At 51.5% G+C, this 17,139-nt stretch overlaps 2 protein-coding genes across 2 annotated transcripts; both read right to left on the reverse strand.

Annotated features, from left to right (window-relative positions):
• Positions 1–12,824: 12,824 nt before the first annotated feature.
• On the reverse strand, positions 12,825–13,497 carry LACBIDRAFT_328651 (uncharacterized protein; the record flags this gene model as incomplete). The annotated part of the gene is made up of 4 exons (XM_001882690.1): positions 12,825–12,834; positions 12,973–13,108; positions 13,195–13,414; positions 13,484–13,497. Coding segments are annotated over 4 exons (378 nt in total), but the record flags the coding sequence as incomplete, so codon positions are not given.
• Positions 13,498–13,763: 266 nt separating this feature from the next.
• On the reverse strand, positions 13,764–15,690 carry LACBIDRAFT_250962 (uncharacterized protein; the record flags this gene model as incomplete). Its single annotated transcript, XM_001882691.1, has 9 exons — positions 13,764–13,784; positions 13,834–14,084; positions 14,138–14,229; positions 14,282–14,555; positions 14,606–14,754; positions 14,820–15,147; positions 15,207–15,324; positions 15,384–15,471; positions 15,518–15,690. 9 exons carry the CDS (start codon positions 15,688–15,690, stop codon positions 13,764–13,766), a joined length of 1,494 nt encoding a protein of 497 aa, XP_001882726.1.
• Positions 15,691–17,139: the final 1,449 nt, after the last annotated feature.

Raw genomic sequence — 17,139 nt, forward strand, 5'->3', positions numbered from 1 at the left:
AAGACAACGCTTGGAGACACACTAGGTGATGTATCTCACTTAGAAAATGAAGAAGATTAACGGATAACACATGTTTTCAGGAATCTAGCTACCACGGCACAGGTTTCAACAGAATAGCTGGCCCCAGCCAGCGGACTCGCCCAAAACACCCCCCCTCTCTCTCTCTCACCCGCCTCTCAGTCTGCGGACCTCAAGCAGAAGACTCCCTCTCTCAACAGATACAAGATTCACACCGGAAACGCAGGAAGACAGCTACGCACAAACACCGAGACATATGTCTCCACCTGATCATGCTCGTCCCATCGACTGTGCCTGTCGCTTCGCGATCGGGTACTTAACAGGTGTGAAACCTCAGTGCGTGCGGGGACTTCGTGCGCGTGAAGTCTCGTAGTACCGTAGTTGAATGTTGTAGTATAGTATCGATGAATAGAAGTAAGTGGAGAGAACGCGACTATTGAGGTCGCGCTCGTCTCCTAGGGTTGCCTAGAAGTCCTAGGCAGACCCTCGTTAACCCAGAGGAAGGGCTCTCGTATCCTGTGGAGGAGGGAGCATTGTAAGGGGGCTCACCCTTGGTCTTACCAGCAGTGGACACCTTAGACTCATCACGCGAGCTTGGTAGCAAGATGATGGTGGTTTAATGTCTAGAGATTGCTACGTACAATAATCGTCAAGAAGTCAAGATTATGTAAGCGAGTCTGCGCGTATTCTCCTATTCCGTATCACAATGCCCCCCTGCGCGCAGTGTCGCATTACATCCTCATGCGAAACCTCCTCGGTTACCTCTATCCCGACGGTCCCTCCTCTTGCCTTTGCCCGGCGCTGGCTGCTTCCCTTCTCTGATCCGTTGTTCGTCTTCTTCCTTCTGCTTCCGTCCTGCTCTGCGACTTCGTCGTGCACGGCTCGTTGGCACGTTCTCCTCCCGATCCGAAGGCTCTCCTTCCTCCTCCTTATTCGCCAGTCGTTGGTGTAATGACCTTGTCGAGTTACTCTGGAAGGGCCTCGAAGAGGACCCTTGCACGAACTCCGGGCTAGGCGACTGTAATCGTTGTGATAAGGAAGCTGGTGGAGCCACACGATCGATTAAGGGAGCCGGATCACGTAGGCGCTGTGCCAAGGGAACGGCAGTGGTATGAGGTCGATCCGTGCTAGACGGAGAGCGCAAGCGTCCCAGTAAAGATGAACTGGACGTAGTTGGAGGAGGCTGATGTGGGTCCTGACTTGCTGCTGGCAATGAGGGGCGGCCGCAAGAGGCGCAGTTGTTGCACGACGGACAATGATGAGGCTGCATTGGGGGATAGCTCATGGGCGGCCAGTTGGGCAACGGGATTTGCTCCGAGGGGTAGTAACCCGGATAATGGATTGACCACGGATTTTGAGTTGGAGGGCCGAAACCCCAAGGCATGTAGCCCGGTGAAGGTCCCCAAGATGGTGGAGTTGGTCCCGAGGGAAGAGGATTGGGTGTCGACCATGAAAGAGGGGTGGGGGTCGACTCCCAAGGGTTAGAAGTTCCGCTAGGGGTGGGCCAAGCATTAGCAGCGGGCGCGGGTGGCCAGGGATTATGACGATCGCCCCCCAGACTGCCAGCAGGAGCTCGTGGCCGGTAAGAGTCTCCTCTCCTTCTGGGAGGGGACGGGGTGCGAGAGCGAGTACGAGCATGTTTACGAGGTCCGCGGCGAGGTGGGCTCTGATGCAATGGCCTTGGGGGACTCCTCTGGCGCTGAGTTCTAGGGGCGGACTTGGGAGCTGAAGACCTTGGCGGTGCTCTGGGAGGGGAGCGCCTCGGTGTGCTGCGCTGGTTCGGAGTAATCTCCCTGGACAGCTGGTGAGGGAGTGACGAAAGGGGAGTAGACGAAGGGGAAGGCACATCGCCTAAATCTACCGTACCCATTTCAACGTCCTCCGTTGACATAGCCGGGATTTGTGGGCCCATAGGTTCATTGAACTCTGAATCCCAGTTCACAGTTCTCGGACTAGCTAATAAGGAATCGGTGGGCGAGATCGGCCTTTCGCTGTCAGGAATCCCTCTGGAAGGAGGGGAATCGAAAGAGACGAATGGCAAGGGATCCGGTAGTGCTGGGTGGCCAGGGCTGGAAGGAGGTGAAGGCGGTCGATCAGATCCTCCCGTTCGGAACTCGTCCTTGAGAGGGAGGGATGATGCATCTGGGTACATGGGCTGCAAGCCTACATTGCCGGAAATGGGGTTCATTGTCGTATAAAGCCAGTATGATGATTTCGCGGGTCGTGGCGCCTTGTTCTGAGGCTCCTCCACGAACTGGAGGTGCCTAGGACACGGGAATCCGAAGACTTCGGGCTCTGAGACAATACCTGGGAGCATAGGTACCTCTTCTAATAGAATAACTTCCCGGTTACGTGCACGATCGAAGTAGGAGGCACTGTCCATGTTTGAGTAGGCCTTCCCAACCTTCGATACGAACAGCTGACCATTTACGTTCTTCTCCGCCCATTTTTCCCATTTCTGCCTCTCTAGGGGTCGAACGACTGGAGGGGGACGGATCCACGAAACGCGCGACGGGTCTATCTCTACTAGATCCAGGGGCTCAGCTTCCCATCCGGCGAAATCGATTTCGAGCAAGGGGGAAGGCCTAGTCGACGCACTGGTAGAGGTGCCAGGGTCAGAGGGGACGTGAGCGGTGACGCTGTAGGCGACCGGAGCGGGTCCTCCCCTTGACCATGCTCTATGAGATAAAGAGAATGAAGCTGCTCGGGCCGCAGCAGGATCCGAAGGCTCTGAAGGCTCCTCCTTGCCTATATTGTCGTCGTCGTCAGAGTGGGTGATGATGACGTTTTGCCGACGTAAAAAGGCCTCGATTCGATTATGCGGATGGCTCAGATTCTCAATTGGGGTACCCGTGATGAAGGAAGTAACGCGCCCTCCATGCCCCGCGTCGAATAAGAGGTTTAACTCTTCACCCATTAATCTGTGCACAACGAAACAAGGAATGCGGTGCGCTAGGAACCATTCGACGTCCTCTTCCCACGCGTCGTTGATCCAAGTACCCATGTATGAGTCATCAGCCATGTCGGGAGGACGGTTGGAAGAGCGAGACCAAGACGGAGTGGATTGTAGCTGCTCCATCCAGTCTATCCACGCCGCTTTCATTTTGAATTTACGTTGTAGATGGGTGACATCGTCTAGTGCCCGGTCGAATGAGCGTATGGACCGAAGATCCTCTATGTCCTCCTGACTGATGAAGGGACGGCTTCGACGCCACTCATCTTCGAATGCAATGGCTGAATTGTTCTGGCTGATAGCCATGAGTTCAGTGAGGCGACTTTCGAACGCCGAGTTCCGTTGTAGAAGTTCCTCCACATAACGAGGGTTGACAGAACCACGCATATCCGTGACATCCAAGATGTTGGCAAACTCTGGGCACGCAAGCGTGCTGGAAGGAACTCGTCGTACGTGGGGAGCCCAGGGCGAATGCCCAGTGGAGTATTGAGGCGAAACGCAGGCATCGAATCGGCCCAGATGCCCGTCACTTCTGCGGTCAGGACGACGGCTGGCTATGCTGATCTCCATGAAGTCTTCCACCCGTCCAGGCAGGAAAGGAATTTGCAGTGAATTTGGCGACCACAACTCCCAAGCCTCTTCGCCTATTTGTACGATGCGATGCGACTGGATCTCGAAGATGGGTAGCCGGGCAAGCAGTCTGGAGTCAACGCATGGCTTAGCTAGGTAGCCGGTTGCGCTGGATCTCCTAGACGTGGAAGTGACTCGTGAGTCTCTGGCAGGACGACGGTTCGAATTGAACGAGTGCATTTTAGTAATTAGAAAGTAGCTATAAGTAATTAAAAGAGTGGGTGAATAGTTTCAACGCAGTGTGAACCGCGCGAGGTGTACGAATGAGTCTTAACGCAGTGGGGACCGCGCGACGATAGAAGATAATGGGGGTAAGGAAGAAAGAAGGATGTCGGAGATGAAAATTGTTATCAACCCTCGATCATCAATACCAGCAAATAAGCGGGAATTAATATCCGAGATCCGAGATCTCTCTCGTTCCTTAGAGGTTATTGGCTCGCAAATAGGCTCTGGTGATTTCAGGGGCGTTGCGCAACTCGTATTCGGATACCCAAGTGTCGTCCACGGGTTCATGTCCTTTCCAATGCACTAAGTACATTCGTCGATTGCCCCGCTTCTGGGTCGTAAGACGATGTCCCACGATAGATTCTACTTCGTATTCAGGGTAGGCGACCAGTTCTCTGGTGCTAGGTAGGCTCTCTCGATCATCAAACCTCGGGGGAGAAGGGTGATACTTCTTGAGGTGTTCGAGATTGAATACTGGGTGCATAGGGTAGTTCGGCGGCAGTTTCAATCGATATACTTGGGGGTTTATTTGTTCAAGTACTTCGAAAGGACTGATGGTCCTCTGTACGAGTTTGCGGCCGGTACCTTTGACATCCACTAGCTTGAGGGTGTGAGGGTTAATCAAAGCTAGATCCCCCTTTTGCAGGATCTCTGCAGGACGTCTACCCTTGTTGTATGAAGCTGCCTGACGTTCTTGTGCTAATACTAACGCATCCCTAGCGGCGGCTCGATGGAATTCTAATTCACCAATGAATTCCTCAGCCGTTTGACTCGCGATGAACGGGCGCGCGACAGGGTCTCCTTCAGGGGTCAAGCCCACTGTGGAAGTTCGTGGCTTGTAACCCATCAATAAGAAGTGAGGCGCGTATCCAGTGGAAGAGTGTACCGAACTATTATACGAATAATTCAATACACTCAGCCACTTAGCCCAAGAGGTACGATCCGTGGCAACATACGCCCTCAGCATTTGTTCGATGGTGGCGTTAAGAATCTCGGTCTGACCGTCCGTCTGGGGGTGATGAGAAGATGACAACGCCATGACTCCTCCGTAGTGAGATACTACGGACTTCCAGAACGCAGTGGACCAACGCTTATCGCGGTCGGCTATGATGCGCTCTGGTAACCCATAGACATTAGCCACGCGGTCCACGAACAAATCCGCGAATTGTTCTTGGGTCAATGTGTCGTGGGTCGGTAAGAAAATGGCGAACTTAGTTAACTTGTCCACTATAGCAAATATGGCCGTGTAGCCTTCTTCGCCAGAGGGCGGGAGACCCGTTATGAGGTCTAAAGATACTGTAGCAAAGGGCCTGGCTGGGATATGTGCAGGACATAGCCCTCCAGCCTGAGCGCGTCGATCCGTTTTAATCTTCTGACACGTATCGCACGATTTGGTATAATCCATGACATCCTTATGCATTGTTGGCCAGAAAAAGAGCTCACGTAGTCTACTCAGGAAACGCCGGGGGCCTGCGTGTGCGCTCTCGTAGGGGGAGTCATGAATCCATTTCAACACGAAATGAATTCTAGACTCCGGAACGCACAGACGCGCTGACCAATCCGCGTCAATGAAGTATAGTAAACCGTTCTTGCTTTTACGGAAATGCGATGGGGTAAGAACGGTCTTGGGGTTAGGGGCATCCTCGACGTATCTTGAGACGAAGTATTTGTCTAACGGGTAGCCTTGTGCAAACGTGGTGACTACCGAGGGGTTCATGGCCACCAACAGATGAGGCTTGTTCAACCATTCGTCATCCAGCTCTAGGGGACTAGGCTTTACGCCGACCGGATACGTCCAATGATCATCCAGAGGGAATGGTAGGACGTCTTCTACGGGGTTAACCGACTCATTCAAGACTGGGGAGAGTGGTTCGCTGACCGCAGGAGCGTTATTTGTCATGGGTACGTCTTCCTCCACTACTGGTTCAGTGGTTTCCGATTCCGTACTTTGTGTCCCATTACGCTTGTTAGCCCTGCGTAGCCGGGCTTCTGCCGCGGCTAAACGGTCCGCTTCTCTCTGAGCAGGGCTCTCGGATGGTTCATAACGGTTGGCGTAAGCCCGGCGCTCTACCACATCCTCCCAACAGGACACAGTGAACGCCGCTCGGGGGGCTGTCGCGCGGTGAATACAATCTTCCACTGCTTGTGCTCTACCCTGTTTGTCATCATCAGGCGCTATAGCTGCGATTTCATCGACAATAGGAGAATTGTGCGGCGGTATGCGAGGGAGTCTGGATAGTGGGTCCACGTTAGAATGGATCCTGCCAGCTCTGTGTACTATTCGGAGTCCTGGGTATGCTGCGAACACTGCCCCCCACGCCGCCAATCTCCTATTGGCGTTCTCGTAAACTCTAGCCCACTGTAATGCTGCATGATCCGTGATCAGGATCACGGTCTCACCCTCTATAAAGGGTTGAAATTTGACTAAGGCCTCTTTTGCACCCAACGCTTCTCTTTCGGTAGCGCTATAGTTCCGTTCAGCAGCCTTGAAAGTCCGGCTCCAGTATGCGATGACACGTTCTACATGGACCGTAGTGTCGTCTAGAGACGCACCCCATGCATCGTCCTCTGGCTGCTCTGTGACGTCCTTGGTCAAAACGGGGAAAAGGTGGGGAATGGGCTTCTTCTCAGCCCAAGCCTTTGCTAGTTTATCGTACGTAGGAGTCCCCTTCAAGTCTCTGACTTGAATTGGCTGTACCTGTTGCAAGCTCGCGCCTAGTGCAACGTCCGATGCATCCGTGTACAGCCGATAGGGACTACCTTGAATCGGGTGGCCAAGAACAGGTGCTTTTGATAACGCTTCCTTAGCTTGTCGAAAAGCAAGCTCGTGTTCAGCCCGCCAGTCCCACTTCGAGCCCTTTTTGAGCAGCTCGAACAAGGGTTTCGCGATAAAGGAATAAAAGGGGATATAGGTGGAAAAATATACTACCATGCCCAAAAATTTCTGCAGGTCGGACACGGAGGTCGGGCGGGCGATTTCCATGATAGCCTGAACCTTCTCCTGGTGCGTAGATAATCCCAACCGTGAAACTTTCTGACCCAGCAGGAGAATTGAGGAATACCCTATGAAACACTTCGAAGGGGATAACGTGATTCCTGCTGCAGCTATAGCACCTAGGACCGTGTCCAGGTGAGCTAAGTGTTCCTCCCACGATTTAGAATACACGACAATATCATCAATGTAGACCAGCGCGAAAAGCCATAAGTAAGGGGACAAGATCCCCTGCATCAAACGCTGAAAAATGGAAGGGCCGTTGCGCAGTCCGAACGGCATCCTTTTGAACTGCCAAAGTCCTAAATGACAGCGAAAGGCTGTTTTCTCCTTCTCTTCGTCTGCCATTTCTAACTGCGTGAATCCGGCCAGTGCATCGAAGGTCGAAAGAACCTGAGCACCCGACAGCGCTTGAACGATCTCTGTCTGACGCGGGATAGGAAATTCGTCCGGTATCGTTTGAGCGTTCAGTTTCCTGTAGTCCACCGCCAGTCGTGCTTTACCGTTGCGGTACACCACGACTACAGGGAAGCCCCAAGGACTGACTGATGGCTCAATGACGTCGGATTCGAACCAGGTTTTCATCTGCTTATCAATTACTTCGCGTTTCGCAGGCGAAGCAGCGTACATAGGCACAGAGACGGGCGCCGAATTCTCTTTCAGCGGGATCGTAACCTTAGCTGCTACTTTGCCTAGGCGGCCATTAATACCGAAGGCTGCAACGTTCTTACGCAAAATGTCCGCTAAAGGCGCTTGAAATTCCTCTGGCACGTCGGGGCCGAGGTTCACGGCATCCAGAATGTCGCCTTGTACTGGATCTTCTGGCACAGCTGTAGTCTTAGGGCCCCAAGCGTCATCCTGTTCCAGCTTATCATCAGGACCGTGAAACTTAGGCTGAGCGTCCGCGAGATCTTGGGCCTTCAGGGACCCAGTGATGACTTTTCGTAAAGCATCAGCCGACGCGACGTAGCGCGCTAGCGTGTCGTCATCTGAGGGACTGTCTAAAGCACAGCTCGGATCGAGCAAGTACCCTACTAACTCGCCTTTTCGGATTATCCTCGGAAAAGCGCTAGGATTGGCTATGGGTAGGACGGGTACTGACGCATTAATCCACGTAGTGGGGGCTGCTAGAATATCCCCGTCCTCAGATCCAATGATGACCTTTTCTACGAGCCAGTCCTCACGTCCTGCGAAGGGTGCAGTTACTCGGACACCCTTGACTGAGTGTGGCTGGATGATGCTATCCTCGTCCGCATAGACTGGGGGGTCACCCTGTATAGGTTTAAGCCACTTGGCCCGACGAGCGGCCTTAGCGCGTACGAACGACTGTGTCGTCTGAGCTTGCCTAATCTCGAAACCGAGATCAACTCGCTGAGCGGATGACGCTTTGATCACCCAGCCTGTCCGTCCTACGTGCACATTACAGTGACCAGTGGCGTACCGAGTAACCCCTAGCTCGTATGTAGTCTGAAAGTCCTCTCCTAGTAGAAGAGGTACACGCATGTTGCGTACTACATAAGCTTCCATATCGAAACTAATGAAGGTGCCGTTGTCTGCAGGCATAAACAGCGTAGTTCGGATGTAACCTAGGACTTTCGCTGCGCCCGTGAGGTGATATAATTTCATGCGTAATCCATCCTTGGGTTTCGGTAGCCCCGGGATAGAGGACCAGAAATCTTCTGACATTAAGGTAATGTCCGCACCTGAGTCCAATCGCGCCTGAACGACCTCCCCGTCTGTAGAAGATACGTACGCCTTGGTATGAAGAGCCCGTGTTCCCAAGGAACCTAACCCTTCGGGGAAGGAACGACCCTTGGGCGCTATCAGGATCTCTTTTTTCGAATCTTCAGTGTACGGGGGAGGTGCCATGGAGTAAGATGGAGGCTTAGCGCTGTCCCTGAGGCGACGCTTAGCTCTCGATAATGGCGCTATGCCTGGGTTCAAGGGGTCCAGGTCTTCCTTATCTTTGCCCTTAGGTTCGCTGGCCAAACGTCGGCGAATGTTTCGATTATCATTCATAAATGTGGCTTTAGCGTGTAAAGCTTTGGCGCCCGTCATCTCAGCGCTCATGCAGAACGCTTCCTTGGAGATTTTACTTAGTTTAGCGGCGTAAGCGGAAGAAGAGGCCTCGGCCCTGATTTCAGCGAGCATAGCTAAATACTCTCGGTCTGCTGCGGCTTCTACTTCGTGGTCTAAATCTACGTCTATCAAATTAGCACTACGAAGGCTGTCCCATTTCCCGTAGTGTGAACAGTCTCTTGCGAAGTGGTGAGGACTATCACAGATAAAACAGGAGCCATTAGGGGGTCTAGCACTTTTAATACTATCGTCCCTAGGGAAGGCAACGCCGTTCATGACTTTGCCTTTCGGCCACTTAGACGAACCAGCCGTGCCGCTCTTCTCGTTACGTTTACGGAAGGTCGCCGCAAAGGCTTCGGCGCCTTCGTCCGTACTCGAGTCGCTGCCTTCATCCTGAATTAAGGCTGGAGGCTCAGCAGGAGTATCCGCCGAGACGAGGTGCGCTGATCGCCCGTAACGCCCCTTGCCTGGGATAGACGACTTGTCTCCTTGGCCAACCGCTGTGTTACGAGCGCGGATCTCGCTACTTTGCCAGTCATTAATTAGGCTTGTAGCGAGACGACTAGCCGCGCTCTGTAACGCGAATATGGACGGACAAGTAACGTCATTAAGATCCTTTTCCCATTCAATAGGTTGGTTGCGCAAGATACGGTCCACTGCGCCAGGACCATCGAGATCTTCGGGATGAAGGAACATGTGATGGCGGACTCTTCGCTGTATGAAGTCGATGGGATCTTCTGTAGTGTGTCCCTTCTGACGGAAGAACATAGCCTCGAACTCATAGAGCCGTTCACGCGACCAACGTAAATCAAGGAACTGAATCCGGAGGCCCACCATCATGTATTCCCAATCTTGACGGAAATAGATCTGATCCGCTACGGGTAGGCATTCCCACCAGCTTTTTGCACGGCCAGACCATTTATACGGCGCCATAGCTGCGACACCTTCCTTCATTTTGTCGCTCATACGAGCGAGGAAGGACATGGAGCTGATGTACTCGATGGCAGTAGAACCGTGTCCGTCCCAAGCTGGTACAACGGATGAGTTGAGCTTGTGGTTAAGCTGCCACTCATCCGAGTAAGGAAAGGGCGAGTACGGTTGACTGACCCACCCCGACGGATTGCTAGGGGGAGGATCCCCGCCTCCTCCAGGAGGACCACTAGGAGGGCCTCCAGGGGGACCGCTATTAGGACCGCCTCCACCGCCTGGACCATTGCCTCCAGCATCATCGTCCGGGGGGTCACCTCCTGGAGGAGGATCGCCAGGGGATCTCAAGTCCTCATCGCTAGGCGACGGAATGGGACGGTTATCCTTGAACTGGTAGCTTGTCCAACGAGAAGGCGCGGAGCTCGCAGGGGCAGGAGGCGGTTCTGCAGCTTTGGTCGCTAAGTGAGGGGGGGTCTGCCTACCAGCGAATAATACTGTTTGGGCAGGTTTCACAACCGGCCGAGGACGCTGCTCAACGCTCGTGTTGGCCACGAGCGCTGTAACAGCGGTATCATTTGTTGGCAGCTCAATTCGCCCCATGCCAGGCATGGTGGAGATGGCGTGACGACGATGGGCGATGACAGAAATGGAAGCCGGCATCGGTACTTTAACACTCTGGGTAGCGATAGTTGGAACCGCTGATGGCGCATATTGAGTGGTAGGAACAACCGAAGGAGCATATTGAGAAAACGCTTGATTGGACTGGGCGTTGGCAGGGGGAGTAGCCATCTGCGGTGATTTAGCGAACGCTTGATCCAGCGCTCTGACTTTGTAGCTGGCATTGCTGGCAGAACGCGCAGCAGCGACAGCATCGGTAGGAAGAGTTTTCCATATACGAGTTCGAGTGGCCTCGTAAAAGTTTGAGGGAATCTTCTCATTCCTTCTGTTGGCAGCAGCTACAGCTGCTTCCGTGAGAGGAGTGACTCCATCTCGGTATGCAGCGGGAATACAATCGTAATCCGGTCGTAGGAGGAGTTTTCCGACTTCTTCACGCGCAGACCCTCGTCCAAACTGGGAACGAATCGAAGGGCGAGTGGAGTACATGGTGCTGACGGACTCTTGTTCATCCGTTTGCAGGAACATCTTTCGCATCGCGTTGAAATATTCCTTGATGTGGGAGTTGCAGACTTCGCATCGTCGTTGTAAGACTACGTAACCAATTAAGATGTCCTTTTTGTTAGTATGCCAGGCTAGCATCCTGAGCATCTTCCATTCTGGATCGAATGCGAATGGTTGACGATCGCCCTCCTCCAAGAAGGTTTGAAAGGCGTCGAGTACTTGATACATGGCTAAGAAGATCTGGGCCACTTCTTCGAGGAACATGGGCGCCACCGAATAATACTTCACCGAGTCCACAGTGTAGTCGTTGATATATTCGGGATCAAGATTGATCCTATGGAACTGGTCGATTATCGATGGGAGATTGTTCCAAACGCCGTCAATGTGAGGCGAGTACCAGCGCCATAGGAGATCTCTAATTCCCTGAGAGTCTTCTAAGGATCTCCCGGGAAGTCTCCCGTCAACACCCCCAAAGTAGATCAAGGGGTCATCGTCAATGGCTGAGTTGAACTGACGATGGTAACGGGCCAGGGATGCCGACAAGGGCTCGTCATAGATCATAACTTCCTCGTAGGTAGCGATGCCTTCGAAGATACGATGATGCTCCGTAGGCACTGTTGCATCCTTGGCACCTAGCGTAGAGATGCTTGATATAGTCGTCAAGTAAGTGAGCGATGGCGCATCCGAAAGGATTTGTCCTGTCTCATGCAAAAACGCTAGGTTTCGGCCAGGAGGATTGATCGGCACAACGCTGCCTTGCGGCGCGCTGGAACCCGACTGAGGAAGGGGTAGTGGAGCTGGAGCTTTCTGTGAAGACAACCCTGGCTTAGATGGTTTGGTTTGTGACGCGACTGTCGCTTTCCCTTTCGCGGGAGGAACAGCGGGGGTAGTAGCACCCTTCGCACTCTCTTCCGCAATTGGCGACGTAGCTGTCGTTTTTCCCTTAGCAGAAGGAACAGCTGGGGTGCTAGCACCTCTAGCGCTCTCTTCCGCGAGTTGAAGGTTTTTGGAGGTAGCTCTGGTTGAGCGACCGGTAGTTTTTGGTTTGTCAGAGGGGTCGGCGTTGTCGGTGTTGGATAAGGAAGGGGTAGCCATGGTAGTGTAGCTGAAGGAGACGAAACTTTAGTCTATTTCTTATATACACTGGCGGCGCCCTGTCTGATCGTAAAACTTCGCCGACTAAGTCGAGGAAGATCCTTCATCCGGTGTGTGTGGCATAGCTAAATCGGGTAGAGTCGGTTGGGAGAGGGGTGGACTGAATGAATGAGGGCGATGGGTGAAGGATCTAGCGGTGGGCTAGACGACTAACTGAATTCGGATAATCGGAATTACTAAGGTGAGTCGAATAACCGTGAACGCTGTGGCAGCGCTCCAGGGCATACTCGCGCGAACGCAGGAGGGACTGCGCTCAGCAACGAGTGGAAAGGAGTGGGTAGTGGACGGTACGGCGAGGGAGAGGGATGGAGGAACGATGTGACTCGTAAGTGATGAGTCATACTTACTATGACGTGATCAACAGCCTCCGAGCTCTCCCGGAGCGAGACTTCAACATCGGATGTGAAGTCCGCGGTGCCCCCACCAATGTGAAACCTCAGTGCGTGCGGGGACTTCGTGCGCGTGAAGTCTCGTAGTACCGTAGTTGAATGTTGTAGTATAGTATCGATGAATAGAAGTAAGTGGAGAGAACGCGACTATTGAGGTCGCGCTCGTCTCCTAGGGTTGCCTAGAAGTCCTAGGCAGACCCTCGTTAACCCAGAGGAAGGGCTCTCGTATCCTGTGGAGGAGGGAGCATTGTAAGGGGGCTCACCCTTGGTCTTACCAGCAGTGGACACCTTAGACTCATCACGCGAGCTTGGTAGCAAGATGATGGTGGTTTAATGTCTAGAGATTGCTACGTACAATAATCGTCAAGAAGTCAAGATTATGTAAGCGAGTCTGCGCGTATTCTCCTATTCCGTATCACAACAGGCCGAAACACTACCAAGATGGATTGCACAGATAAGCAAGAAGACGAGACTACCCCGCTTACCTATATGGATGTGCCCCAAAACGGCGTTTTTGTGCCGGGCTGGATGGGGGAATGTTCGCTGTGGGCGTGCCCTCACCAGTGCATGGGGCAATCTCAAGGGGGTCAGGAATACATGGCATTAGGGGCCATAGGTAGTCTACAAAAAGTTGTAAAGTCTGACATAGGGCCTCGCCCTAATAGACTCTAAATTTGACTCGAAAAAAAAAAAAAAAAAATACTTACTCAAGTTTTGTGGGATCCTCGTGGCTACCTTTGGGGGGACCTGGTCGCCAACAGTTGCGATAGTTCTCCGCATACCAAAAAATGTACACGTGACGATGTGCCTTAGGCGGACAGGCGGATCGGCGGCAGTTCGGACTCTCGAAATACGGGAATAACCTCCTTGCATCAAGATGGCACTCAGTTCCGGATGTTCGACGCTCAAACTCTCAGCCTTGTATCTCTAAAGGCGTGCTCGGGCTTGGCCTGGCATTCCTTTTTTAGCGACAGCTGAGCGGCCTCTTGGCCTTACCTTGGCTTTCTTGGCTATTCGTATGGAATTATGTCGATCAAAAAAAACCTGTGAAAGAATCACAAGTTAGGTTCCGAGTCAGCGCTTCCAACATCCAAGTATGCCAGCGTCATCTAAAAGGAAACAATACATTCCGAGAATCGACGATTCACACAGTCAGTCTGGCATTAGTACGTACAAGGAGCGGTAGGTGATGTGGTCACACGACAAAAAATAACAAAAAGAGATGCGAGAAGTGTCAGCCAGTGTCAGTTTAGAAGGTGTGTGTAGGGCGACAGTTTCAAACGGTGTAACGGAAGAACTGAACATCATTGAGTGAACTGCTGGCTGGCGTGGATGTCGGTACTCACCGAGGCGTTGTCACCCTTTTCGCGTTCTTGGTATTTCTGATCCTCAGAATAAGACTCGAGTGTGAGGCCCAGTCTCTCCATGTCTGCATCCCTGCGAGCGTTTTCGCGTACGAGGTAGAGATGCATGAAGAGACAGAGGAAGAAGCTCATGGTGATCATGCCGATCAAGAGGCCGTGACCTCGGAAGAAACGAGGAGCATCGGTGGACCTAAATGAGAATCCAGAGATAACGCCACCAAGATTACCGAAGCCTGAGCAAACGAAAACTAAGGTTCGTTAAGTATGAGGAAATAAAACCACTGACCGACATGCATGGCAATACCAACAGCGCGCTTAGTAGAACCACCAATGTTGTTGCCGTTCCAAGCGACACCCATAGGGACGTTGGGATAAATGCTATGAACCATGTCAATAACCGGCGAAAAAAATAGTAACGCAGCACACTGACCCAGAAACGACCAAGAAGGTACCAAAATATTGCACATGTGGATTACGGGTAGAAATTAATAAAACAAATCCGAGGATGGCGACGACGCAAAAGATCATCATATAAATTCCACGCCTCTTCGTTTTATCTGCCACGTAGCCAGCAGTGATGGTAGTAACGCAACCCAAGACGTAGGGGGGGACAGTCATGAGTTGGGAAGCGTTGTTGGTGTAGCCCATGTTCTTGACGATGGTAGGGAGGAAAAGCGAGATCGAGTATAGGGGGGTATAAATACCTAATAATAATATATAAATCAGTCGGTTAGTGTTTAACGGCAACACTAACCGATTGTGATCAGCATGTGGACGTAGATCTTCCAGTCTGTGAGAGCGGATTTGAGATATTTGATATCGTATTCATCGGCGAGAGAGGTTCGATCTTTCTTAAGACGCTCTTTCACCTCTTTGCGTTCAGCCTCACTCAAGAAACGAGCACTGTATAAAAGAAGTATCAGAATTTGATCAGAAGCCGGCTGATGGAAACAGTGTAAGTGACTAACGTCTCGGGACTGTCGTGGATAATGAACTTGGCGAAGAAGGCTATGAAGATTGTCACGATGCCCTCTAGAATGAAAATCCAAGCCCAGCCGGGCCTGCCGCCGATACCCTTCATCTCGGAAATGCCACGAGCCAGAAGGCCGCCAAATGCACCAGCAAGAGTAGCGGCGGAGAAGAAGATAGCCATGCGCAGACCGCATTCATGTCGGCGATACCAAAGCGTAATGTAGAAAGTAACACCGGGGAAAAGACCACCTTCAGCGAGACCAAGAGCACAACGAACGACGAGGAGGCCACCGAAGTTTTTCACAACGCCCATCAATGTCATGCCTATGAATGTGAGAATCAGCCAGCTGAAGCCTGAGTAGAGTGGAGGAGAAAAAACATACAAACCCCCCAGGCCAACATGATAATGCAGAGCCAGAGAGATGGGCTTGTCCTCTTCATCATAATGTTACTTGGAATTTCCGCCGCAACGTAGAACGGGAAGAAAACAGCGAGCGCAATCTATTGTCCAACATGGTTATGAGTGCAGAATTTAACGGAAAAATGGATCGATCAAGTACGTTGTAGTCTAAACCCTTCATCTTGAGGTCCTTTTCCAGACCGACCAAGCGGGCGTTTCCAATATTGGTGCGGTCTAGGAAGGAGAGGCTTTGAAGAATCAGTATAGGTATGGCTTATATCGCTGGTGACTCACAGGTATAAGAGGGCGAGGAAAGGAACGATGTTCCAGTCTAGTTTGCGGAGGAGCCTAGCAGTGTTTCTCTTGTCGAAGGTTGGCCCAGCCGACTCGAGGTAGTTCGACGTTGGCTTATCGACGATGGAATGTTGGGGAGAGTCATGGCTGTTCTTTTCTTTGATGAATGACATCTCGAGCTTGGAAAACGGGGAACAATGAGTGGAAGCGAAAGGTAGAAAAGTGAATGTATATGTAGCGGGGAATGAGTGGACAGGCGGGATTCGCCAAACCTTCTGTGGGCGGTCCTCATTGCTCAAGCGAGGACGTTATAATGGACGCGAACCGTATGCAGGGTGAGATGAGTTTGTATTCTACTTGTCACCAGCTTGTCACTTGGCTTTCTTGGCGAGTTGCATACGAGCCATGATGGGAGGATTCTGAAGCAATATCTCGGTTACCAAATCGAGGTAAACGACAACAAAAATGACAAAGAACACCAAACAAAGCCTGCTGAACTATGAATATATCGTATTGTATCTTTAAAAAAAGAGATGAGAGTGATTTCAACATTAATTCAAATGCAGATATTTGCTTGTAAAACAGATCTTGACTTTCCGCTGATAATTCGAAGGGGCAAGACTTCTCAGGGAAGTTGAGCGTTTAGATTAGCCGCCAACCTATCGGAGTATTTGCAGGTCAACGCAACGTATAGATTATTTTGTCGAAATGATCTAAACAATTTCCATAAAGTTTCTCAAAGGCGACTGTCCTTTGTAAGTTGTTTGTAAGTAAGCTATTCAACCCAGTCTACTCTAGCTAAGTTTTTGAGCACTCCAGGTTAAACGACAAAAGCTTCGGTCCCAAGCTTGTGGTTGGGGAATAAAGAGTCGTGATGTATTGGGGTTTACCTTACTTCTATCTCCTGCGTTCCTGCGTTTTTCCGTCGATCGTGGCGTCCTTGCCAAATACATAGTGTGAATTAAGGCACCCTCGACGCACAATACTCCTTCACTTGACCCGCGTAAATATTTCAATTTAATGGCTTTTGCGCGAGCTTCCTGAGATTGGAAGCGTATTGAGACCTGGGAAATCCAAAGGATGGCCGTTTTTTTACATTAAAATTTGAATCAAGTGGTATGTTCTAAATTTAGAACATTGTTTGGTCCACCAATGCCCACAAACAGTGGTGTTTTGTCGAGCTGTTCTCAGGTATACCGTCGGCCTACGAAAAGAAGAAAAATCAGCACACTGCGCAACTCTTAGAAACGTTTTGCATAGTGGAATTTGCATTTATTGCCCATGCCTTCTGCTGTTGTCTGTTCAATGATTGTTCAATGACCTTCAACTAGATCCCGCCAAGTCTGCTTGGCATCTCGTTGCCCTACTTTTCAGCGCTGAAAAGCGATGAAACAGTGAATTAACAATCATCTGCGGTGTGTTTGCAGAGCAACGGCGGAGTTAGAGAGTTTTCTATCGAGAATAAAAACACACGCAAAAAAGGCAGGTTCATTGTGGAGTACTACGCTACTACGTGTATGCTAAAATGATCCCAGCAGTGATGGCATGACACCCAAAAAGCCATTCAGAAAGTCGCCAGGATTTTCTATGACTTTTCCAATGCTGCTGAGGCGATGGAACAG

Source organism: Laccaria bicolor, genomic scaffold, assembly GCF_000143565.1.
Source record: "Laccaria bicolor S238N-H82 LACBIscaffold_17 genomic scaffold, whole genome shotgun sequence".
Taxonomy (NCBI): domain Eukaryota; kingdom Fungi; phylum Basidiomycota; class Agaricomycetes; order Agaricales; family Hydnangiaceae; genus Laccaria; species Laccaria bicolor.